The sequence below is a fragment of the Euleptes europaea genome, chromosome 5 (genome assembly GCF_029931775.1).
Source record: "Euleptes europaea isolate rEulEur1 chromosome 5, rEulEur1.hap1, whole genome shotgun sequence".
NCBI lineage: Eukaryota > Metazoa > Chordata > Lepidosauria > Squamata > Sphaerodactylidae > Euleptes > Euleptes europaea.
This window is the reverse complement of record NC_079316.1, coordinates 3,716,917-3,743,200: the sequence shown is the minus strand read 5'-3', so window position 1 is coordinate 3,743,200 and position 26,284 is coordinate 3,716,917. Positions and strand designations below refer to the sequence as shown.

General features: G+C 50.0%; 1 protein-coding gene across 1 annotated transcript in view; it reads left to right on the top strand.

Moving 5' to 3' along the window:
* The window catches only part of TNK2 (tyrosine kinase non receptor 2), a 60,878-nt gene extending 35,437 nt beyond the window's left edge, over positions 1-25,441 (top strand). Inside the window, exons 10-15 of the mRNA XM_056849900.1 lie at positions 5,565-5,759; positions 8,953-9,044; positions 11,835-11,879; positions 16,588-17,978; positions 20,737-20,832; positions 25,310-25,441. Of these exons, the coding sequence (XP_056705878.1) occupies positions 5,565-5,759; positions 8,953-9,044; positions 11,835-11,879; positions 16,588-17,978; positions 20,737-20,832; positions 25,310-25,441 (1,951 nt within the window). The remainder of the gene's footprint in view (positions 1-5,564; positions 5,760-8,952; positions 9,045-11,834; positions 11,880-16,587; positions 17,979-20,736; positions 20,833-25,309) is intronic.
* Positions 25,442-26,284: the final 843 nt, after the last annotated feature.

Sequence of the window (26,284 nt, the reverse complement as noted above, 5' to 3'; positions counted from 1 at the left end):
CTGGGACCTTCTGCATGCCAAGCAGATGCACTACCACCAAGCCACAACATCTGTGTTGCAGGCCAAAGGTCCCAGGTTCCGATCTTGGCATCTCCAGTTAAGGAATATCCAGTCTGGATATTCACCTTGCCGCTGATCTCAGAAGGTCACTGCTGGTCAGAACAGATGAGACTGAGCCCGTTGTTGGAAGACTGCTTCAGCTTGCAGAATAAGGAAGGAAGAAGTCAGGGGAGGCTTGGGTGGTTCGAAACAAACTTTGCCTGGTACAGGGAAATGGACAGATGAATTGGGCAGGGGGTAGCTGTACTTTGTAGTGTTCTATGTTGGTGAGGGCTCAGAGAAGGAGAAGGTCATATAGATCTCTGGTGGGGCCTCATTTGGAATACTGTGTGCAGTTCTAGTCACCATATCTCCAAAAGGACACCACAGAGCTGAAGACAGTACAGAAGAGGGCAAACAGGTGAACTAGGGGATTGGAGCCCCTTCCCTGTGAGGAAAGGCTGAAGAGTCTGGGACTTTTCAGTTTAGAGAAGAGACGACTTCAGGGGGCCACGAGAGAGGTTTATAAAATTACGCACAGGCAGTTGACAAAGAGAACTTTTCCTCCCTTTCCCAAAATACTAAAACTCAAGAGCATCTAATGGAGCTGATGGGCAGTAGAATTGGAACGGACAAAAGGAAACATTTCTTTACACAGCAAGTCATTAAAATGTGGAATTCGCCGCCAGAGGATAGAGGGACGGCCACAGGCATGAATAGCTTTAAAAGAGGATTAGACAGATTAATAGAGGATGGATCTATCAGTGGCTGCTGGCCATGGTGAGTGAAGAGAATCTCCACATTCAGAAGCTGTCAACCTCTGAATCCTAGTGCCAGGGGGAAACGTCAGGGGAAGAGATCGGCCTCTATGCCCTGTTGCTCGACCTCCAGAGGTTGGCCATTGTGTGAGTTGGGATGCTGGACTAGATGGACCACTGGTTTGATCCAGCAGGTTGCTTCTTACATTCTTATGTCAACAAAATATAAGCTTGTGGGAAGAAAGAGAGTTGGTTTTTATATGCCAGCTTTCTCTACCACTTAAGGAAGAATCAAACCGGCTTGCAATCACCTTCTCTTCCTGTCCCCACAACAGACACCCCCTGAGGTAGGTGGGGCTGAGAGAGTGTGACTAGCCCATGGTCACCCAGCTGGCTTCATGTGTAGGAGTGGGGAACCAAATCCAGTTCACCAGATTAGCCTCCGCCGCTCATGTGGAGGAGTGGGGGAGTCAAACCGAGTTCTCCAGATCAGTCCACTGCTCCAAACCACCGCTCTTAACCACTACACCATGCTGGTTCTCACACTGGAAGGAACAGTGGAAGTAAGAACTGAGAGGTGCAGAACAGTTATCACGCCCAGGATCTAGTGGCTGTGTCTCCTTTGAGCTCCTGCCAAAGTCAACGTCATTGGGGTTTGCAAAGGAAAAGTTCCCAGGAGACTGAAGCCAGTGGGTGAAGAAAAGAGTCCAAAACAGCAGAATACCTCTCTCTCCAGCACCTGGCCTGAAGAAATTGCCATTTTTAGAATCCTTACAGATCTGCGTTGATGTCTTCAAAGCCTTTTCTTGCATAGGCCTTTAGTTCTTCTGCTTCCACCCCTCTGCCTTCCCACTTAAGTCACTGAATGAGATCCAATCAGCTGTTAAGAGCCAGCATGGTGTAGTGGTTAAAGAGCGGTGGTTTGGAGTGGTGGACGCTGATCTGGAGAACCGGGTTTGATTCCCCCACTCCTCCACATGAGCGGCAGACGCTAATCTGGTGAACCCAGTTAGTTTCCCCACTCCTACCCATGAAGCCAGCTGGGTGACCTTGGGCTAGTCACAGCTCTCTTAGAGCTCTCTCAGCCCCACCTACCTCACAGGGTGGCTCTTGTGGGGAGGGGAAGGGAAGGTGACTGTAAGCCGGTTTGATTCTTCCTTAAGTGGTAGAGAAAGTCAGCATATAAAACCAGCTCCTCCTCCTCCTCCTCTTCTTCTTCTCCTTCTCCTCCTCCTCCTCCTCCTCCTCCTCCTCCTCCTCCTCCTCCTCCAGTAGCGAGCCGAGCTGAGTGCCCTCCACTTGGGCAGCTCAGCTTGGACTTACCCAGCAGCAGTGATAGTGACAGGCGTAGACAAGGCCATCTTCCCCTCCTGCAGCAGTGCTGGCGGAGCTGACGGATCATCCGGTGCCAGCTGTTGCCGGCCAGATCCGACCCGAGCGGCCCCCACAGTGCCGCCAGCATGGCCGCAGCTCAGCTTGACTTGCTCTTGGCTGACATGCCCCCCTCCAAGGCACGCTGTGAACTTTCCTGGCAAGCGAAAGGGCCGGTCCGCCCCGTTCTGAGACATCAGGAAATTCCACTCTTCAAGGCCAGAGGTTGGATATCATGTTCTTGAACCCAGTCGTTTCATGGGATGACTCAGTGGGTGACTGATCACCATGTTTGCGGTTGGGGAAGAATTTCCTCACACACCTCAAGATCATGTTAGCCGGAGCCACGGAGACGGAGGTGTGGAGTTCGTATCCCTGCACGGTACGCCTTGGCTTCCTCGCTCGACTCATCTCTTGTGATGCTCCTGCCCTCTGCTTATTGGAAGTTGTGGCCCAGATTGTGTCCTCTGATCTGTGAGGAGTTGGTGGGGGGGATGGTTGTTCCCTGTGGCTGATGGTGCCTTGAAGTATTGAGGGGAGGGGTAGAAAAGGGGCAGAGAATGGTAATGTTGACATCTTGCCTTGAAAACCGTGCTGGGTCTCCACAAGTCAGCTGTGACTTGAAGTCAGTGGTAAAACATCTGCTTGGCATGCAGAAGGTCCCAGGTTCAATCCCTGGGACCAGGCAAGTAGGTGATGTGAAAGACTCCTGCCTGAGACCCTGGAGAGCCGCTGCCAGTCTGAGTAGACAATACTGACTTTGATGGACCCAGGGTCTGATTCAGTATAAGGCAGCTTCATGTGTTCAACAAGTGGGCACATCAGGTGATCCCTTTGAGGAAAAGCGAAATAAATGTGTGTCTTTTTAGCTTAGAGAAAAGGTGGCTAAACGGGACATGATTGATGTTTACAGGTTTGTGTGTAGGGCGTAGAAAAATAGACAGAGAAGTCTCTTCTTCCTTTTCTAGTACAGGTTGAGTATCCCTTATCCAGACTGCTTGGGACCAGAAGTGGTCTGTTTTCTGGATCTTTCCGTATTTTGGAATATTTTGGAATTTTTGCATGTACATAATGAGATATCTTGGGGATGGGACCCAAATTCATTTATGTTTTATATATACTTTATATACATAGCCTGAATGTAATTTTAAACGATATTTTAATAATTTTGTGTACATTGAGCCATCAGAAAGCAAAGGTGTAACTATCCCATCAGACTTCGAAGAGTCCAGGCGGCGAAGATGCGAGTCAGATCCGCGTCACCCAGCCTCTTGGAAGTCCAGAGAGGCCGAGCAGCTCAGATCTTCCTGCATGCTGGCTTGAAAGGTCCGGTTTTCGGATCAGTCAGGATATTGGATGTCCAAACAAGGGATACTCAACCTGTAGTAGAATTCAGAGGTACCCAATGAAATTGGCGCGGAGTAGATTCAGGACAGACAAAAGGAAGGGTTTCTTCCATCAGAGAGCATCCTGTTGAATTAACTTCCACAGGATGAAGGGATGACTAAGATGGATTCATAGAGGGTGTGCAAAAAACCAATCTGGCCATTTATGCATGGGAGGTTTTGCCTTGGATCTCTAGATGCACATTTCCCCCATCCAAATTCTCAAAACTCAAAAATAAGCCCCCATGCAGAGTTTAGAGAGCGGCAAATCCTAGGCAAAACCTCTCATGCATACATGGCCTATGTTCAAAGGGAGAATACCTCTGAATACCAGAAACTGGAGGAGGAAGGTTTCAGTCAAATTCTCACATTCCAAAGAGGGGACTTTCGCCAGACGTTCTACCAATTTAATTCCTTGTTTTCAGATGAATAAAGGATGAAATTTGGGAGAGGCCACCCATCTGGCAGTGGTGGGAGAAAAATTAAAAAGAAGAAAAGGATATTGGTTGCCAGATTGCCCCTCTGTCATGTTTTTTTATCTCCTCCTCCCTCCAAGGAGCTCACGCTGTTATATGTGGTTCTTCTTCTTCCCATTTTGTCTTCACAATAACCCTGTGAGGTATGCTAGGCTGAGTGACAGAGAGCAACTGTCCCAAGGTCTCCCAGCGAGCTCCGCAGTAGCTTCAAATATCCCTCTGTTCAGCCAGAGCTCTTCCCTTCTTCTATCCTTTAGCAAGCCTTTTCCCGCTTCCCCCTTAGCGTAGCCTGACCGGTTTCTTTTCTACCTAAATTTTTGCTGCAACCATCAATCAAAGAAGCTTGCTTGGTGGGTACACAAGAGAGGGCCTTTTCGGTGGCAGCCCCACAATTATGAAACAGCCCTCCTGGGGAGGTGTTCCTGGTCCCCTCAATTTCAGTCTTCAGGAGGCAGCTGAAAATGGTTTTAATTAGGACCGCATTTGGTTAAGTTTGCCAGCAGTCGTATGATTTTAAATTTTGGTTTTTATGTATTTTATTTTATATATTTTATCCATGCTGTAAACCACTGTGAGCTCCAGAAGGAAGGTGGCAAATAAACATTTTAAATAAATAAATAAATATTGTCTGTTAACTCTTGAGCGTAATTAAACATGCTACAGAAGTTATGTGCCGGGTAAGCAGCCTTGTCGTATCCACGGGCAAACCCGGACACAGTCTGGCTCCCCGGGGAGTCGAGCACGGCCTCTTTCATTCACTAGGGGTTGCCAAGTCCGGGTTCGGAAATACCTGGAGATTTGAAGGTAGAACCTGGGAGGGTGGGGTTTAGGGAGGGGTTTAGGGTGGGGTTTAGGGAGGGGAGGGACCTCGGTAGGTGCCATACAGCCCACCTTCTTGGGCAGTCATTTTCTTCAGGAGAAGTGGAATAAACCACTTCAGGAGAAGTGGAATACACCACCAGCGTGGCGTAGTGGTTAAGAGTGGTGGTTTGGAGCGGTGGACTCTAATCTGGAGAACCGGGTTTGATTCCCCCACTCCTCCACATGAACGGGGGAGGCTAATCTGGTGAACCGGGTTGGTTTCCCCACTCCTATCCATGAAGCCAGCTGGGTGACCTTGGGCTAGTCACAGCTCTCTTAGAGCTCTCTCGGCCCCACCTACCTCACAGGGTGTCTGTTGTGGGGAGGGGAAGGGAAGGTGATTGTAAGCCGGTTTGATTCTTCCTTAAGTGGTAGAGAAAGTCGGCATATAAAAGCCAACTCTTCTTCTTCTTCATACAGTCCACCTTCTCGGGCAACCATTTTCTTCAGGAGAAGTGGAATAAATGTTTTAAATAAACAAACAAACAAATAGGTGATCTATGTAGACTGGAGATCATTTGTGGTTCTGGGAGCTCTCCAGCCCCCACCTGAAGGTTGGCCACCCTATCATTCATGCCACTGTTTGCAGACCTTTGGGGGCCCCTCTTGGAAGCATGCAAACCATTGTTCTGCCTCCTTCACTCCTCGTAACCCAGCCTGTTTTCCCCCCCTAGGGCTGAGAACTATTGGTGGCGGGGTCAGAATAAGCGGACCCTGAAAGTGGGGCAGTTCCCGCGCAACACGGTGACCTCGGTGGCGGGGCTGTCGGCCCACGACATCAGCCAGCCGCTGAAGAACAGCTTCATCCACACCGGCCATGGAGACACCAACCCCCACCAGAGTTGGGGCTTCCCCGATAAGATCGACGAGTAAGAGCTCCGGGGGCTTTCTAAATCTCTCCTGCTTTCTCTCCAGCTCCCTTGCAGTTCTCAGCCTGGTGTTCTTGGGAGATGCTGTAGGGCCTGAGCTCCTCTCTTCTACCTTTTTTTGGTTGCTAAAAAGGAAAATGCGATCTTGGGCTGCATCAACAGAAGTATAGTGTCCAGATCACGCAAAGTGATGGTATCGCTTTACTCTGCTCTGCTTAGACCTCACCTAGAGTATTGTGTTCAGTTTTGGGCACCACAATTTAAGAAGGATGTAGACAAGCTGGAACGTGTCCAGAGGAGGGCAACAAAGATGGTGAGGGGTCTGGAGACCAAGTCCTATGAGGAAAGGTTGAAGGAGCTGGGTGTGTTTAGCCTGAAGAGGAGAAGACTGAGAGGGGATATGATAACCATCTTCAAGTACTTGAAGAGCTGTCACAGAGAGGAGGGTGCCGAGTTGTTTTCTGTTGCCCAAGAAGGCTGGACCAGAACCAACGGGTTGAAATTAAATCAAAAGAGTTTCCGTCTAGACATTAGGAAGAATTTTCTAACAGAGCGGTTCCTCGGGAGGTGGTGAGCTCTCCTTCCCCGGAGGTTTTTAAGAAGAGGTTAGATGGCCATCTGTCAGCAAGGCAGATTCTATGACCTTAGGCAGTTCATGAGAGAGAGGGCACCTTGGCCATCTCCTGGGCATGGAGTAGGGGGTCACTGGGTGTGTGGAGGGGAGGTAGTTGTGCATTGTGCAGGGAGTTGGACTAGATGACCCTGGTGGTCCCTTCCAACTCTATGATTCTATGATGGGTGGAGCCCTTGGAAAGACTCATATGCCAAGCACAGTGGGCCTGCAGCTGGCATTTTTAGATGACCGACTCCCCTTCTTACTTGATTAACGTCTGAGAATGAGTTTTGGGGAGGGAGGGGGCCAGTCCCAAGTGCCCAGTGCCTAGGGACGCAACTGAACATGCCCTGTGTTTGGGCTGGTGCGTAGAAAACACACATAGCCAAGCATGCCGAGAATCTCACTCTTCTTTTTAAAAGCAATTTAAAAGAAATCTTAATAATTGTGAAGAGCTAGACTCGATTGCACCAGCACCTTCGGGAGCAACAAGATTTTCGTGGTATACGCTTTCGAGAATCAAAGCTCCCTTCGTCAGATACATGTAGGAATGGGCCATTCCTGCTTGTATCTCACAAAGGGAGCTTTGGGAGCCAGCAAGGTGTAGTGCTTAAGAGCAGTGGTTTGAAGCAGTGGACTCTGATCTGGAGAACTGGGTTTGATTTCCCCACATGAGCGGCGGAGGCTAATCTGGTGAACTGGATTTGTTTCCCCACTCCTCCACATGAAGCCAGCTGGGTGACCTTGGGCTAGTCACAGCTCTTTCAGCCTGGGAAGTACCTGGAGATTTTGGGGGGTGGAACCTGGGGAGGGTGGGGTTTGGGGAGGGGAGCAGGATATAATGCCATAGAGTCCACCTTCCAAAGTAGCCATTTTCTCCAGGGGAACTGAACCACTGGAGACCAGTTGTGATTCCGGGAGATATCCAGCCACCATCTGGAGTTGGCAACCTTACCTGAACCCCAGTGTGACGGCAGGCCAATTCGTGACCTGCCGAGGTGATGACATTCTTCCAGTAGATCGGCAACAAGCCCTGGCATTTCTCCTGCTGCAGACGCATCTGCCGTGTCTGTCGTCACCCTCCTGTTGTGTGTGGGCACAGCGGGTACAGGCAGTGCGAGGCCAGCGTGTTCCCGAGCAGCCCATCCCGTGTGCCAAATCCTGCCCTCGCCTTGTGCGGGCATCGCATCCTGCCCGGCTCTTCCTGCTCCCCTGCAGCGGTCGTGCTAGGGTTGAAACTGGAGCTCCTGGGTTCCACACTAGGGTTGCCAGGTCCCTCTTCACCACTGGTGGGAGGTTTTTGGGGCTGATCCTGAGAAGGGTAGGGTTTGTGGAGGGGAGGGACTTCAATGCCATAGAGTCCAATTGCCAAAGCGGCCATTTTCTCCAGGGGAACTGATCTCTATCGGCTGGAGATCAGTTGCAATAGCAGGAGATCTCCAGCTAGTACCTGGAGGTTGGCAATTCTATTCCACACGCTCTTTGGCCAGACCTGGAGAATGTCCCGAGGAACATCGGGCAGCGTGGGGCGGGGTATAAAAGTGGCTGAAATTGGGCTTTCATGGGCCTGGGTGTAACGTGGGAGATTCCCCCAGACAGCTACAACGATGCGCTTTACCCCAAGTGGCTGTATCACGCCAACTGCTGCCTGTTTTTCTAGATGACTCATCGGCTGGGGATGATTCAGAGATTTGTGAACCTTTGGGGGCAAACACTGCATTGGCAGTGATCTTTTTTATTATTACTTTTTTTAAATTTCAAACATCAGACACATAACATCAACACATGTGGTAAACCACTTTCTTGGCTACATATCTAAAATATATGAAAGCCAGCGTGGTGTAGTGGTAAAGAGCGGTGGTTTGGAGCAGTGCAGTCTGATCCAGAGAACCGGGTTTGATTCCCCACTCCTGCACATGAGCGGTGGAGGCTAATCTGGTGAACTGGGTTGGTTTCCCCACTCCTCCACACGAAGCCAGCTGGGTGACTTTGGGCTAGTCACAGCTTTCTCAGCCCCACCTACCTCACAGGGTGTCTGTTGTGGGGAGGGCAAGGGAAGGGGGTTGTAAGCTGGTTTGATTCTTCCTTAAGTGGTAGAGAAAGTTGGCATATAAAAACCAACTCTTCTTTCTTTCTATCTATCTATCTATCTATCTATCTATCTATCTATCTATCTATCTATCTATCTATCTATCTATCTACCTACCTACCTACCTACCTACCTACCTACCTACCTACCTACCTACCTACCTATAGCTAGATCATAATAATACTACATTCTATAACATTGTATTCCCCCTCAAACAGAATTGTTCATATCGCACTTCATAATTAATGCTAGAATTAATCCAGCTACCATGACTACTATAAGTTCTAGCCAGAAATTAATTATACATGTATATTATTTTTCAACCAGAAGAAAAAATGACACCCTTCCATTAGTCATAAATTGCAATTAGAAAACCACTTCATATGCATTTGCAGTGATTTAATAAATAAGCCCTAGGAAGGGGAGACGGGGGTGAGAGCGTGCCCGGAGGGAGGTGATCACGCCGTCTTTATTTCTGTTCCTCCCTGCAGGCTGTACCTGGGAAATCCTATGGACCCTCCAGACATCCTAGGCGTGGACTTGAACGCAGCCAGGCCCACGCAGCTTCCAGGAAGGTCAAAAAGTAAGACGCGCCTCCCATGAACCACTTCTTCCCCCATTCCCCTCACCTGAACTGCCTTTTGCCTGGGGTAAACTACAGGAGTGGACTACAAGTGCCAGCCTGCATTGCTTTGTCATTCTTCGTACTGTCCTCTGTTGAGTGTTAGAGTTTCTGTTAGCCACTCTGCAGCAACACCAGTGGTACAAAAGAAAGCCTGGGGGTGCGTAAGAATTATTCTGTGGCCTGTGACTTTTTAGACCGGTTAAGCCCTTAAGCATCTGTCTTTTATTGGGGCTTTTTGCTGACTTTGGGTTAACCACTTGGGCTTTTGGTCTCCCACTTCCCTTACCAGATAGGTAGGGATGCCAGGTCCCTCTTCGCCACTGGCGGTAGATTTTGGGGGCAGAGCCCGAGGAGGGTGGGGTTTGGGGAGGGGAGGGACTTCAGTGCCGTAGAGCCCAATGACCAAAGTAGCCATTTTCTCCAGGAGAATTGATCTCCGTCAGCTGGAGATCAGTTGTAATAGTGGGAGATCTCCAGCTACTACCTGGAGGTTGGCAACCCTACAGATAGGTGGCCTTTGTTTTTATCTCCTGATCTGCAAAAATTGAGGAACCAGTTTCAGATGGGGCCCAAAGCGGCTTACATTTTTTCCCTCACCTCCATTTTATCCTCACAACAACCCTGTGGGGCAGGTTAGGCTGAGAGTGCGTCGGCAAATTACAGCCAAGCAGGGTTCCAGTTGAGATCCAAGCCACTCTTAACCCTTCCATCCCCACATAGTTTTTCTCTTTGGAACCAGAACTTCTCTTCCCCTCCCGCACCATTATTAGCCTTTTGAGAGCCAGCGTGGTGTAGTGGTTAAGAGCGGTGGTTTGGAGCGGTGGATTCTGATCGAGAGAACTGGGTTCGATTCCCCAGTCCTTCACATGAGCGGTGGAGGCTGATCTGGTGAACTGGGTTGGTTTCCCCACTCCTCCACATGAAGCCAGCTGGGTGACCTTGGGCTAGTCACACTCTCTCAGCCCCAACTCTTCTTCTTCTTAAAGGAAAATAAGAAGGGTTGTCTATTGCTGTCTCCTTTCTTCAAAGGCCTACAAAAAGGAAACAAGCCTGCTTTCACTGTGCAAAAACAGTGCAGCAGTGAAAAGGTTAAAGTCTCTTGCATTCCTCCTGTCCAGACCAGTGACTTACAGTGCAATCCTAAGGAGAGTTACTCCAGTTTAAGCCTATTCATTTCAGTGGGCTTAGACTGGAGTAACTCTCTTTAGGATTGCACTGTAAGCTTCCTAGGTAGCTCACGAGATCTAACCACTGATAATCAGAGTTAAGTTTCAGTCCACAATCACTGGGGCAGATTGGCAAATAAGTTTGCTCGGTTCCCAGTGCGGAGGAAGCAGACAGCCCAAAGGGTGACACATCGTCGCTGTTTTCCTTTCCAATTTGACCTTTTGTTGCCTCCCTTGTGTGCACATTATTGGTAGTTTTCTGGGCCTGCCTTGTGTTACTCTGGTCTTGGCCGTAAGCAGGAGGTCCATGCAAAGGGCACATTGGCCTGTGCTAGGGTTGGCTAGGGTTGGTTGCACCAAATGAGTGCACCGGACACCTACCGCACACACATACCCTGATGATTTGCAAGAAATAGTAACCTTACTGCGTGTGCTCAGCCTGTGAGACTAGGTCAGGAGTGCGGATATGTACGTCTCCGCAGCTGATAGCATTCAAACTTTGGGGGCAGGAAAAGGGGTTTTTTTCCTTCCCAAAAGGAATACTTTTAAGGGGTCCAGAAGGCTGTATTGTGCACTGAACTCTGTGCATGTGCCGCAGAAAATGCTCCCAAGATGTCTAGAATGTCATTTCCTCACCTCTGTTGCCACGTCACCTGGCTCCCACTCTCTCTTTCTCACATACAGTCTCTGCCCTGTGCACATTGCTTACTAAAATGGTGTTCTTTGTCTCGTCCTGTGGGTTCTCTGTGGTCATTTACGCATGGGTACTTTCACGTTTGCCCACGGTCTGTCTTGGATGTTCATAAGAACATAAGAAAGGCCATGCTGGATCAGACCAAGGCCCATCAAGTCCAGCAGTTTGTTCCCACAGTGGCCAACCATGTGCTTCTAGGAAGCCCACAAACAAGACGACTGACTGCAGCAGCATCCTGCCTGTGTTCCACAGCACCTAATATAATAGGCATGCTCCTCTGATCCTGGAGAGAATAGGTATGCAGCATGACTAGTATCCGGTTTTACTAGTAGCCATGAATACGCCTCTCCTCCATGAACATATCCACTCCCCTCTTGAAGCCTTCCAAGTTGTTCCTTGGAGTTATGCATAGGTTTTCCGTCCATTAAAGATGACCTTGCTGCCATCCCTCACAAATCCTGGATCTTCCTGTTCCTCTGTTAACCAGACTCTTCCATCTGCCCTGAGCTCAGCCCAGCTGAAGTCTCCATGCAGAAGGCAAAGCACGGGCCACAGGAAGATTGGCATCTCTCACAGCCAATCACAGAAGAAAGGCTTTTTAAATCCGAGGCTTGGATTTCTCCCCCCTTTTCAGATCGCTCCATTTTTTTGTCTTTTTGTTTTGGTTTTTTTATGCAGCAGTTGGGTTTTTTTGGGGGGGATTTTTCTCTCGCAGTAAGCTCTACAAAGTAAGCCAATTCCAAAGCAGCATTTAAAGGGGCGGGGACTTGATTTGAGCTTGGAGACTGCTGGTGCATAGATTCCCAACAGGAAGGTGTGGGTCCAGCGAGCAGCGAACCTCAGGTAAAACACCCATGCATAAATGACCAGTTTCTCTCTTTCCTGCAGGGGAGCCTCCGCCCCGGCCGCCTCAGCCCTCCATCCTTTCCAAGAGTAAGTGGGGCCGCTCTCCGGGCCGTCTTGCCCCCGGCGCCTGCCCTCTCTGCTCTCTTTTAGGTCCTCTCTTGACAGGTACCTGGGGGTGTGCTGTGAATTCCCTCCCTGCCTGCCTGTTCTGCCTGACCCCTGCTCACAGAGACTCCAGGGACTGCATGAAGGTCTCGCCCTGACGCTCAGTCCGCAAACAGAAATCCCTACAGACTTCCAAGGACAGAAAGCTGTGAATAGACTCGCTAATCAGCTTAATCCTCTCCTGAGCATTTTTGAGACAGTGGATATTTTCTCCTAACTCATAGGTCCCCTCTAGCCTACTGGGGGAGAGCCAGCGTGGTGTAGTGGTTAAGAGCGGTGGTTTGGAGCAGTGGACTCTGGAGAACCGGGATTGATTCCCCAATCCTCCCCATGAGCGGCGGAGGCTAATCTGGTGAACTAGATTTGTTTCCCCACTCTTACACATAAGGCCAGCTGGGTGACCTTGGGCTAGTCACAGTTCTCTCAGCCCCACCCACCTCACAGGGTGTCTGTCATAGGGAGGGGAAGGGAAGGTGAGTGTAAGCCGGTTTGATTCTCCCTTAAGTGGTACAGAAAGTCGGCATATAAAAACCAACTCTTCTTCTTCCCTCCTAGGAAATCACATTGTAAAAGAGCGTTTTCATCCTAATTTTGTTGCACAGTAAGGCCCATTAAAGAAAAGTCCACTGCTCCAAATACAGCCGAGCATTTATAGCGTGTTAACGATGCATGAATAATGCGGGGGGGGGGGGAGCCCGTGGAGGACAGCCACCAAAGACATGTTTTTGCTAGATCTCTGCTGCCCCCCAATGGAGAATCCTCATCCTTCATTTTGAACTAATTATAAGCAAGATGGGTGTTAGGCATAGAATCATAGAGTTGGAAGGGACCATCAGAGTCATCTAGTCCAACCCCCTGCACAATGCAAGAAATTCACAACTACCTCTCCCAGTGACCCCTACTCCATGCCCAGAAGATGGCCAAGATGCCCTCCTTCTCATCATCTGCTTACGATCATAGAATCAGCATTGCTGACAGATGGCCATCTAACCTCTTCTTAAAAACCTCCAAGGAAGGAGAGCCCACCACCTCCCGAGGAAGCCTGTTCCACTGAGGAACCGCTCTGTTAGAAAATTCTTCCTAACGTCTAGACAGAAACTCTTTTGATTTAATTTCAACCCGCTGGTTCTGGTCCGACCTTCTGGGGGAACAGAAAACAACTCGGCGCTATCCTCTATATGATAGGACGGACCTGGATGTTACGCCCGACACGGGGTTGCTGCCATGAATGACAGCCCCATGTCAGCTTCCTCCTCCTCTCTGTAACATTTACAAAGGCCCCCTCATCCCAGTGAGCATTTCCCTACTCCATATCGTTGGCTACTGCTGGCAGGGGGGAGAAGGGCAACCACAGACCACGTGGCTAAACGTTTCAGGGAGAGGTCAGGGTTGGGCTCTTAGCCTGATGAAAAAAACTCCCCGTCACCCTGCTCTCCTTCCCTGAAATCCCTGTGCTTTCTAAGCCTGGCAACAGCTTCCTCTCTAAGCCAGCACGTAGGGGTATTTTAGCCAGCGTGGTGTAGTGGTTAACAGCGGTGGACTCTGATCTGGAGAACCGGGTTTGATTCCCCACTCCTCCACATGAGCGACGGACTCTAATCTGGTGAACCGGATTAGTTTCCCCACTCCTACACCCTGCTGGGTGACCTTGGGCTAATCACAGTTCTCTTAGAGCTTTCTCAGCCCCACCCATCCCACAAGGTGTCTGTTGTGGGGAGGGGAAGGGAAAGAGATTGTAAACCGGTTTGATTCTCCTTAATAGGTAGAGAAAATCGGCATATAAAAACCAACTTCTCCTTCCTGCCATTTTTAGAGAGGCCCTGTATCTGTAATTTGGCACCCCTGCTGAAAACAGCCCGGCTTCTGGGTGCCCTTGATGGACTTGGAGGTCCAGTCTGGCGGTGGAGTACCTGCTTGGTGGGCAGAAGGTCCCGATCCCTGCTCTTTCCAGCTTAAAAGAGCAGCAGAGCCAATGCCTGCTCAAATAGACAATGCCAGACGAAGCCCAGTTAGTGCACGACAGTTTCTCCATGTTCAGGCCCAGCCGATGATCTCCAGTTTCCCTCCCCCACCCAATTTCATCCCTCACGGGGCTCTGATAGTCTCTGGAAAGGGCTGTGGAGCCCAACCACACTGCCTTGTTGCAGACATACTAACTGGGAGCCAGCGTACTGTAGTGGTTAAGAGCGGTGGTTTGGAGCGGTGGACTCTGATCTGGAGAACCGGGTTTGATTCCCCACTCCTCCCCATGAGCGGCGGAGGCTAATCTGGTGAACTGGGTTGGTTTCCCCACTCCTACACACGAAGCCAGCTGGGTGACCTTGGGCTAGTCACCCAGTGATTGTAAGCCGGTTTGATTCTTCCTCAGAGAAAGTCGGCATAGAAAAACCAACTCTTCTTCTTCTAACTTTGTAGATAGTAATGATAATAGCCCTGTCCGTGTGGGGCAGCTGGGAGAATGCCCGGTTGTGCGGAGGGACACGTCTGTGTGTTTGACGCATGGAGTGTGGAAGCCGGCCAAGCAGAAGTCCTCCGTGGGTTGGCTCTCTTGAGAGGCTGAGATGTTTGCTCTGCAAGGACTTCCCGTGGCATGGCCTGCTCTTTGCTTGTGGTGTGTGGTGGCCCGGATTGCAGTGGCCAAAGTGTGCGTGGCAAGAAGGCGGCTTGTCTTGGCACATGAGGAACAGCCTGAGTCGATCCTCCAACTCTGTCGTTTGGAAAGCGAGATTTGAATCCAGTAGCATCTTAAAGACCAACAAGATTTCCAGAGTATAAGCTTTCAACAGTCAAAGCTCCCTTTGTCAGATATAAGCAGTAATGGAGACTGAGAATGTGCAGAAAAGAGCAACCAAAATGATCAGGGAGCTGGAGCGACTGCCCTATGTGGAGCGATTAAAATGTTTAGGACTTAAAAAGAAGGCGGTTAAGGGGAGATATGATCGAGGTCTATAAAACTATGCATGGTATGGAGAGAATGGACAGGAAGAAGCTTTTCTCCCTCTCTCATAATACGAGAACTGCTGAAGCTGGAGGGTGAGAGATTCAAAACAGAAAAGGAAGCATTTCTTCACACAATGCAGAATTAAATTGTGGAACTCCCTGCCTCAGGATGTGGTGATGGCTACCACCTTGGAAGGCTTTAAGAGGGGAGTGGACATGTTCATGGAGGAGACGGGTATTCATGGCTACCAGTTAAAATGGATACTAGTCATGATGCATACCCATTCTCTGCAGGATCAGAGGAGCATGCCTATTCTGTTAGGTGCTGTGGAACACAGGCAGGATAATGCTGCTGCAGTCTGTTCACACAGTGGCCAACTAGGTGCCTCCAGGAAGCCCACAAACAAGGCGACTGCAGCAGCATTATCCTGCCTGTATTCCACAGCACCTAATATAATGGGCGTGCTCCTCATCCTGGAGAGAATAGGTGTGCATCATGACTGGTATCTATTTTTACTAGTAGCCATGGATAGCCTTCTCCTCCATGAACATGTCAACTCCCCTCTTAAAGCCTTCCAAGTTGGCAGCCATCACCACATCCCGGGACAGGGAGTTCCACAATTTAGATATGCGTTGTGTGAAGAAATACTCCCTTTTATTCTATTGCAAACCAGTACATCTGTCTAATTTGCAAGCATTGGTTTAGGCTGTGAGGGAGGGAGTCAGGACAGGGATGGGGGGAAGGAAGGATGGAATGGACATCCCCTCCAAACTTGCCTTAAAACCCTGTTGGGTATTTTTCCTTTAGCAATTTCAAAGCTCTGTTGACTTCTTTGGAAATGTTTGGAGGGAATTCAAGACCGCTACGATAGGCCCAGAGCAAAGTCCAGTGAGTTGGATAGAAGGCTCCTGACGGGAGCATTAGCAGGTGCAGCGGAACATCTGGGGGAATCGCACGATGCTCCATGCGGTTCAGCGGCCCACCCAATTGTGTTTTCAGTTGACACTTCAAAGCTAGGGGAGCGGCTAAAGCGTAGTGCAGGAGTGCGTGGTGAACACGCTGAAGGTCCCAGGATCCTTCAGTGGAAAGGATCTTTAGGTAGCCAAGCTAGGAAGAACCTCGCTCCACGGAAGCCCTTGCAGAGCCAACTGACTTCTCCGAGCGAGACGGGTCAGCGTCCCGGCTCATTCTGAAGCAGAATGGCAGCTGCCAATCCACCTCTCCCCATCAGTCCTGGTTGGAAGCAGGCACCTCATGTGATACCTTCGCAGCCAGGGCACGGCACCTTGCTGGAAGAATGAAGATATGGTATGATGTCATTTGCCTGCTTCAATATGTACGTCAGTGTCGCCAAGTCACAATCGGCTTACGGCGACCCCAGCTAGCGGCTTTCGAGGCAAGTGAGAAACAGCGGCAGTCTGTCGTTGCGTTCCTCTGCGGAGTCTGCCTCGGCGGCCTCCCATCCAAGTACCGACCCTGCTTAGCTTCCGAGACCTGACCAGATCAGGCTACACAAGTCACCATCCCTCCCCTATTAGACATTACCAGGAGGGAAAAGTCAGGGATCGAGATCTGAGCATTCGTGATAATGTCTCATTGGTCCTGCATAATCCAGGTTCAGATCGTCCTCTCCTCGTGGAGAGGGGAGAACTTCTTCCAGTATCTTACTTGAGTCCCTTTGTCTTTCAGAGCCCTCGTATGATCCCATCAGCGAGGAGGACGATCCCCTTTCTTCGAGCCTCAAGCGCCTTTGCCTGAAAAAGCCAGGCCTGTCGCGAGGCCTGCGGCTTGCCAAACCCTCTGCCCGCGTCTCGGGCACGAAAGTTGCCGAGAGGTTGCTGCTGCCGCGGAACAAGGGGAACAGCATAACGGGTAACGACGTGACGCTGATTGACTTTGGGGAAGATCCGGTCCCCACCACCCCCTCGCCCGTCAGGGAGCACTGTGCCCCATCACTGGCCAAGCTGGCCATGGAGGCATTCTCTTTGTTGGACAAGACCCCCCCACAGAGCCCCACGCGGGTCCTGCCCCGGCCCCTTCACCCGACCCCCATGGTGGACTGGGATGCCCGGCCCCTCCCCCCACCCCCCGCCTATGACGACGTGGCCCAAGATGAGGACGACTTTGAGGTCTGCTCCATCAACAGTGCAGAAGGGCTGGTGGAGCAGCCGAGCAGCTGCTCGGCCTGGGAGAAGAAGGGGGAGACCAACTGCAGCTTCCTGCCTGAGAGTGACCCTCCTGCTCTTCGGCTGGACGACAATCTCTTCCTGCCGTCCAAGGAGGCCAAGCAACCCAGTCCTGCCCAAACCACCGAGCTCTTCCAGGAACTTCAGCAGGAGTGCATGAAACGCCTCAACGTGCCCTTGGGGGCCCCCTCTGCGGCCTCCACACCCAGTCCCGGGGAGGACAAGCCCCAGATCCCCCCTCGCGTGCCCATTTTCCCCCGGCCTCTCCGTCGAAACGAGCATGGCCGCTGGTCCGGGGAATTTTCGCCGGCTTCTGGGGGAGAGGAAGACCGGCCGCCCCAGATTCCTCCCCGCGACCCCTTGTCCCAACCTGGCTCCAGGACGCCCAGCCCCATGTCCCTCCCAGGCGGGTCCCCCCAACCAAGAGCCGGCCTGTGTTCCCCGCTGTCCCTGGGCTCGTACCTGTCCACTTCTCCGGGGAAGCAGCCCATGCCCACCACCCAGAGCTTTGCCCTGGACCCCAAGTACGCCACCCCCAAGGTCATCCAGGCTCAAGGCAAAGAGAGCGCGAAGGGGCCCTGCATCCTGCCAATCGTGAAGGACGGCCGGAAGGTCAGCAACACCCACTATTACCTGCTCCCGGAGCGCCCGCCCTACCTGGACAAGTACGAGAAGTTCCTCAAGGAGGCAAAGATCCCCGAGGAATTCCCGGCGGCCGCCCGGCTGGTCACCACGGCGACTGTGCGGCCTATGGTCCAGCAACAACCGGACTACAAGGCCAACTTCTCTTCCAACAACAGCAATGTCACCGTCAAGGCTTCCTGCGGCCTCCAGAAGATCATCTACGATGGTTCTGGACCGGACAGCTCAAGGCCCTCTGAGAAGATACGGCTGGTGAGCAGCACGTGTTCCTTGAGTTGGGGAGGGACAACAGCAGAGGACACGAATCTCTTGAGTTGGTGGGATAAGCTCTCGGATCCAGGTTGCCCCCCCTCTCACTGCTTGAAACTGGGTCACAACTGCACGCCCTCTAGGCTGAAAGAGAGCCAAAATTCTGTACCCACATCCTGTGTCTTAAAGCACTGCTTTTGCTTGCTTTTTCCCTGGACCACCTTTTAAGATTAATTTCTGAAGAGTGATAAGGGAGAGGAAAGGGAGAGGGAATGATTCAGCAATACATGCCTGGCAGGTGCACCATTCAACCAAAGCACTTAGCCTGTGTTCATAGTGCACAGCATAGTCTTTGGTTGGTGTTTGTGTGCACAGCGGTTCTCCCAGATTTGTCGGCTCGCTGGCATCTCATTCCATATAACCAGGGGTGTTCTTTACCATCCAGCCAATGGGTGTGAGCCTAATAGTAGAAGCTGGCATATGCCTTGCTTTCAGCCAGTGACAGAAGGCCACCCAAGGGCAGGGTAGGGTAGACTGCTTGGCCGAAACCCACATGAGCACATGAAGCTGCCTTATACTGACCCAGACCCTTGAGGGTCCATCAAAGTCAGTATCGTCTACTCAGACTGGCAGTGGCTCCCCAGGGTCTCAGGCAGAAATCTTTCACATCACTTACCTGCCTAGTCCCTTTAACTGGAGATGCCGGGGATTGAACCTGGGACCTTCTGCATGCCAAGAGGAGGCTCTGCCGTTGAGCCACAGCCCTTCCCCACCTTTGCAGACAGAAGCAAAGGCTTCTCTTGTATTCTCTGTGAGACAGGAAGAGCCCTGACCTGGATGGCCCAGGCTAGCCCAGTCTCATCAGATCTTGGGGTCAGCTCTAGTTAGTACTTGGATGGGAGACCACCACCAAGAAGAAGAAGAGTTGGTTTTTATATTCCGACTTTCTCTACCACTTAAGGAAGAATCAAACCGGCTTACAGTCACCTTTTCTTCCCCTCCCCACAACAGACACCCTGTGAGGTAGGTGAGGCTGAGACAGCTCTAAGAGAACTGTGACTAGCGCAAGGTCACCCAGCTGGCTTCATGGGTAGGAGTGGGGAAACAAATACAGTTCACCAGAATAGCCTCCACCGCTCATGTGGAGGAGTGGGGAATCAAACCAGGTTCTCCAGATCAGAGTCCACCACTCCAAACCACCACTCTTAACCACTACAGCACACTGGCTCTCAAGGAAGTCCAGGGTCGCTATGCAGAAGCAGGCATCAGCAAACCTCCTCTGTTCGTCTCTTGTCTTGAAACCCTACCGGGTTGCCGTAAGTTGGCTGCGACTTGACAGCACTTCCCATCACCAAGACAGGAAGGCCACGTTGCCGCCTGGGCGGGAGGGAGGCCAGACCCAGAAGACGGCCTTGCTGTTCTCAGTCTGTCCCTCCCCAGCAGTCCTACCTGCATTTCAGAGCTCATTGACCGGCCTCCCACCTGACAAAAGTAAAAGGTGGGATCTCTTTCCTTGTCCGAACCCAGCTCTGTGGGGAACCTGATAATGTTTGAGTCACCAGGAAGGTGGTGCAAACCAATATGGAGCACTGGAGGAAAAGGGAGGTAAAGCTACATCCTCCCACACCTCCTCTGGCTCTTTGAAGCATGTAACTGTCTCCAAGCAAAGCCGCTGGCTCCTTGGTGGATTGTGGAAAGCCAGTTATGTTGCGCGTGGGCCTGGAAGAGAAACGGTTAAATTAATGAATCCAGTGCAGGGATTATCTCCCCCCCCCACCTTGCCATTTCTGTTTTTTAAAAGGTCCCACCCACCCACCCTACTTCACCCCCCTCAGGATCCTGGCAGCAGGAAAGGTCAGAGGGAAGAAATTCTCATGCCTCCCCCCCTTCCTTGGTGGTCTCCCATCCAAGTATTAAACATGGCTGACCCTGCTTAGCTTCCAAGAGCTGACGAGATCAGGCTAGCCTGGGCCATCCAGGTCAGGGCAGAGACTAACACAGGTAGTTTGTCATAGTCTTCCTCTGCTTAGCAACCCTGGACTTCCTTGGTGGTCTCCCATCCAAGTACTCACCAGGGCCGACCCTGCTTAGCTTCCAAGAGAAGAAGAAGAAGAGTTGGTTTTTATATGCTGACTTTCTCTACCACTTAAGGCAGAATCAAGCCGGCTTACAATCACCTTCCCTTCCCCTCCTCCCAAAAGACACCCTGTGAGGTAGGTGGGGCTGAGAGAGCTATGACTTGCCTAAGGTCACCCAGCTGGCTTCGTGTGAAGGAGTGGGGAAACAAATCCAGTTCACCAGATTGGCCTCCGCTGCTCGTGTGGAGGAGTGGGGAATCAAACTCGGTTCTCCAGATCAGACTCCACTGCTCTTAACCACTACACCACACTGGCTTCCAAGAGCTGACGAGATCTGGCTAACCTGGGCCATCCAAGTCAGGACAGAGATTAACAGAGGTAATTTGTCATAGCCTTCCTCTGCTTAGTAACCCTGGCCTTCCTGGGTGGTCTCGCATCCAAGTACTCACCAGGGCTGATCCTGCTTAGCTTCCAAGATCTGCCACAAACCAGCTAGCCTGGGCCGTCCAGATCACTGTCATTAGCCCCTTGTTTCTCAATTCCGTTTTCCTATTTGGCCCAAAAGCCTGCAGGGATTTTGATGTGGCTTTAGGGTGTTGTGTTTTACGCCATGCGCTCCAAAGGGGCACCCGGAGGAGGGAGGCCAGACTGAAGCTTTTCTCTGCCTCTGGGCTTTCCCACAGGTCCAGGAGACTGTGCACGGCGTCACCACTGAGGAGTGCCAGACAGCCCTGCAGAACCACGGCTGGAACGTTCAAAAGGCCATCCAATACTTGAAGGTAAAGGCAGTGTGTGTGTGTGGGGGGGGGGGCTGCACTCGCTCCCTTCCCAGCACAAGTAAAAATTGGGCACACACGATGAGTGCCGGGGAGTTCTCTCAGCCTACTGGAGAAGATCCATCTGTCCAACCATCCTTCCATTTCATTCGGCCCTTCGTCCAGGGAGATTATAGCAATGTTCACGGTTCTGCCGTGTACAGGAAGTGCCAAAGAGGGCAACCAAGAGACCTGAGCACCTTTCCTGCGCGGAAAGGCTGAAGAGTCAGGGGCTTTTGGCTTTTAGAGATAAGAAGACCAAAGGGGGACGGGTTTGTGTAAACGGTACGCAGTGTGGAGAAAGTGGACAGATAATTTTTTTCTCTCTCTCTCCCATAATACTAGAATTTGGAGGCATCAGATGAAGTTTGTGGGCAACAGATTCAGGAGGAACAAAAGGAAATACATCTTTACCCAACAAGTAATTAAACTGTGAGATTCGGTGCCAGTGGAGGCCATTATGTGTGTGTGTTAAGTGCCGTCAAGTTGCTTCCAACTCATGGCGACCTTATGAATCAATGTCCTATCTTTGACAGCCTTGCTCAGATCTTGCAAATTGACGGCTGTGGCTTCCTTTATTGAGTCAATTCATCTCTTGTTGGGTCTTCCTCTTTTCCTGCTGCCCTCAACTTTTCCTAGCATGACTGTCTTTTCCAGTGACTCTTGTCATCTCATAATGTGACCAAAATATGATAGCCTCAGTTTAGTCATTTTAGCTTCTAGGGCCAGTTCAGGCTTGATTTGATCTATATAACCCACTTTTTTTTTTTTTTTTTGGCAGTCCATGGTATCCGTAACACTCTCCTCCAACACCACATTTCAAAGGAATCTATTTTCTTCCTATCAGCTTTCTTCAATGTCCAGCTTTCACACCCCTACATAGTGATAGGGAATACTATGGCATGAATTATCTTGATCTTGTTTGCCAATTACACATCCTTACACTTAAGAATCTTTTCTAGCTCCTTCATGGCTGCCCTTCCCAGTCTCAATCTCCTTCTGATTTCTTGGCTGCAGTCTCCCTTTTGGTTGATGATGGAGCCAAGGAATAGAAAGCCTTCAGCAATTTCAATTCCCTCATTGTCAACCTTAAAGTTGTGTAATTCTCCTGTAGTCATTACCTTTGTCTTCTTGATGTTCAGCTGTAGTCCAGCTTTGGCACTTTCTCTTTTAACTTTCAGCAGTAGTCGTTTCAAGTCTTCACTATTTTCTGCCAGTAATGTAGTATCATCGGCATATCTCAAATTGTTAATGTTCCTCCCTCCAGTTTTCACTCCACCTTCATCTAAATCTAATCCAGTTTTCCTAATTATATGTTCTGCATATAGTTTGAAGAGATAGGGAGGTAAAATACATCCTTGTATTCAGGAATATTGCTTAGATTGTATTTTGGTGTTATGAATGTTCTGGTGTTTTTCTTAAGCTTTATCTTGATTTTCGATATTAACCTTTGCCAATTGGAAACCATTCCGTTTCTCCATATTCTGTTCTAACTGTGGCCTCTTGCCAGAGTACAGTTTGCGCATCAAAACGATCAAATGTAGTTACACACCCATTTCCTTTAAAACCAGCAATAGCTTTTCGTGATCCACAGAGTCAAAAGCTTTGTTGTAATCTATGAAACACAAGCTGATTTTCTTCTGAAATTCTCTCGTGTGCTCCAGTAACCATATATTTGCAATATGATCTCTAGTGCCTCTTCCTTTGCTGAATCCAGCTTGAACATCAGGCATTTCTCATTCCATATATGGTAATAGCCTTTGCTGTAAGATTTTGAGCATCACTTTACTTGCATGAGAAATAAATGCGATGGTCCAATAGTTGCTGCAGTCTTTGACGTTTCCTTTCTTGGGAATTGGAATGTAAATGGATGTTCCCAGTCTGTGTGCCATTGTTTTGTTTTCCATATCTGTTGGCAGATTCTTGTCAAGATTTTGATGGACTCCGTTTCTGTGGTTTGGAATTGCTCTATTGATATCCCATCTGCTCCTGGTGATTTGTTTCTCCCAATTGCTCTCAGTGCAGCTTTCACTTTCTAAAACTGTAGGTTCTTCTTCAAAAGATTCCTCTTGGAAAGAATCTGTCATCCTTTCATCTCTTCATCTCCCACCTTTTCTTTATTTTGTCCTGCTCAGTTAATGTATTTCCATGCTGATCATTCAGCATGCCTAACTGCTTTAAATTTCCCTTTGATTTCTTGGATCTTGTGGAACAGATCTTTTGTTCTTCCTTTTTTGTTGTTCTCTTCTGTTTCTGTACACTGGTTATTATAATAGTTCTCTTTGTCTCTATGTGCGAGTTGCTGGAATGTTGCACTTAGACTTTTGATTCTGTTTCTGTCACTGTCTACTTTTGCAATTTTAAGAGTTTCCTCAGACATCCATCGAGGCTTTTCATTTCTTTTGGCTACTGGAATAGTCTTTGCACATTCTTCCTTGATAATATCTCTAGTTTCCACCCATAGTTCTTCTGGTTTACATTCACTTGAACTCAGCAATGTAAATCTGTTCTTTACATGGTCTTTAAACTCTTCAGGAATATTGCTTAGATTGTATTTTGGTGCTATGAATGTTCTGGTGTTTTTCTTAAGCTTTATCTTGATTTTCGATATTAACAATTCATGATCTGAACCACAGTCAACTCCTGGTCTTGTTTTTGCCGAGAGAATAGAGCTTCTCCATCTTCTTCCAATTATGTAATCAAGCTTACCTTGATTCATGCTTCTCACATTCCATGTTCCTATTATGTGTGTCGAACAGCTTTGGCCTTTCCTTTTGCATCCATTCACGTCGACCACTGAATGTCCTTTTGGCTTTAGTCCAATTGCGTCATTAAGGACAGCACTACTTGTACTTGTCCTCTGCTCTTCCCCAGTAGCTGACTGAGTGCCATCCAACCTGGGGGTCCCATCTTCCAGTGCTATATCCTTTTCTATTTTGGATTGTCTCATCAAAGGGCTTTCAAGGTAAAGGTTGGTCAGAAGTGGTTTACCAGTGCCTTCTTCTGCGCAGTGCTAACCAGGGTTAGTTGTAGTGGCACTACCGTTGTCTACGAAAGATCCTCCGCCAGTGTCACCTTCCACTACTGCTGCTGCCCAGTAGTTAATCTTCAGGGATTCCTCTGCCCCTGTCCCCATTGGAACTGCCTGTTCTCTTCTGCGGATGTGGCCATTGATCCCTTAAGGGGGTGGATGCATCTTTGTCTGGTGTCTCAGCTGAGACCATTCCATCTTGAGTGACTCTGTTAGGAGTTTAGTCTCTTGATAGAGTCTAGACCCCTTACGGCATTGCTCTCAGCTTCCCTGACGTGCACAAACCACCTCAGCACGTTTAAGTGTGCATCCAAAAGAGGACCAGGGATATAGATGGCTTTAAAAGGAGGTTGGACAGATACATGGGGGGTGGGGGGACACAGGTCCATCAGTGACTACTAGCCATGGTTCATTAAGGGAACCTCCATGAAGAAGAGTTGGCTTTTATAAAGGTAAAGGTCCCCTGTGCAAGCACTGGGTCATTCCTGACCCATGGATTGACGTCACATCCCGACGTGTCCTAGGCAGACTTTGTTTTACGGGGTGGTACTTTTATCTACCTTTAAGGAGTCTCAAAGTGGCTTACAATTAACTTCTTTTCCCTTCCCCACAACAGACACCTTGTGAGGTAGGTGGGGCTGAGAGAGTTCAGAGAGAACTGTGACTAGCCCAAGGTCACCCAGCTGGCTTCAGGTGGAGGAGTGGGGAAACAAACCCAGCTCACCAAATTAGATTCTGCTGCTCCTAACCACGACACCATTCTGGCTCTCCACGCTGGAGAATGATGTAAGCCACTGTAGAGCATAAAGAAGGTAGGTAGGTAGGTAGATTAGATAGATAGATAGATAGACAGACACACAGATACACATGGACACACAGACAGACTAAATGAAAGACTGGTCTGATCCAGCAGCGCTTTACATATCTAATCCCCCCCACCAATTTATCCTCATATCAACCCTTTGATGTAAGTTAGTGGAGAGCCAGTGTGGTGTAGCGGATAGAGTAGCAGCTCTGGGTTCGAATCCCCACTTCTACCGTGGAAGGTCGCTAGTTGCCCTTGGGCCCGTCACAAACTCTCGGCCTGGCCTACCTCACAGGGATGTTGTTGTGAGAAAATGGAGGGGGAGAGCGGTGTCCTAAGCTGCTCTTGAGTCCGAACTGTGGAGAGTAAAGCGGGATGCAAATAAATAAATGCATTAGCGTGAGACTTAGTGACTGGCCCCAGGGTCACCCAGCAGGCTTCATAGCAGAGTGGGAACATGGACCTGGGTCAACTCAACCCTAGTCCAGCATTGGGACGACTCCACCACACTTCTCTTTCTCAGTAGACAACTCTGGCTCGAAGCCTTCTTTCCCCCCCCCACCCACACACACCAAGCTTGACCCTCTGCCGTTCCTTCCCCACAGGTGGAGCAGCTGTTCTGCCTGGGCCTGAAGACACGGGTGGAGTGTCACAAAGTCCTGGAGATGTTCGACTGGAACCTGGAGCAGGCCAGCTCTCACTTGCTGGACCCGTACAGCGCCTTCAGGTTCAAGTAAGGACTTTCTCAGGGTTCTCTAGTTCGGCCTGGGGGTAGGGTCGCCAACGCAAGATTCCTGGAGGTTTGAGGGGAGGGGCTGGCTCAGTGGTAGAGCATCTGCTTGGCATGCAGAAGGTCCCAGGCTCAATCCCCGCCATCTCCAGTTAAAGGGATCAGGCAAGGGGGTGATGTGAAAGACCTCCATCTGAGACCCTGGAGAGCCGCTGCCCGTCTTGAGTAGACAATACTGACTTTGATGGACCAAGGGTCTGATTCAGTATAAGGCAGCTTTATGTGTTTAAATGAGAAGTTCGCATCCATAACATTGTGTAGATCATTTCTCTCAAATGTTAATCTCTTGTTATGCCTATAGGTTTTTCTAGCCTGAAAAACCTAGGGAAAGATCATTCAACATTTCCTGGGGGAGGGGCCAGGGCTCAGTGGTAGAACATCTGCTTGGCATGCAGGTTCAATCCCCGGCATCTCCAGTTAAAGGGACTAGGCAGGTAGGTGATGTCAAAGACCTCTGCCTGAGACCCTGGAGAGCTGCTGCCAGTCTGAGTGGACAATACTGACTTTGATGGACCAAGGGTCTGCTTCAGTATACGGCAGCTTCATGTGTTCATGTGAGGTTTGGGGGTGGAGCCTGGGGAGGGGAGGGCAAAAGATGCAGGGAGAGTGAGGCAACCTGTGATTGGCGGAAAAGGCACGCCTAATCAAAAGGAAGCCTTGAAGCCATCAGTAGGGATGACCATGGGGAAACGTCCCTGCATAAAAGGCCGTTTTCGGTTTCAGTATTGTCAGGCTGCTATCTCGGTTTCAGTATTGTTTCTGTGTCGGTACTGTACTGTCTAGCCTCAAG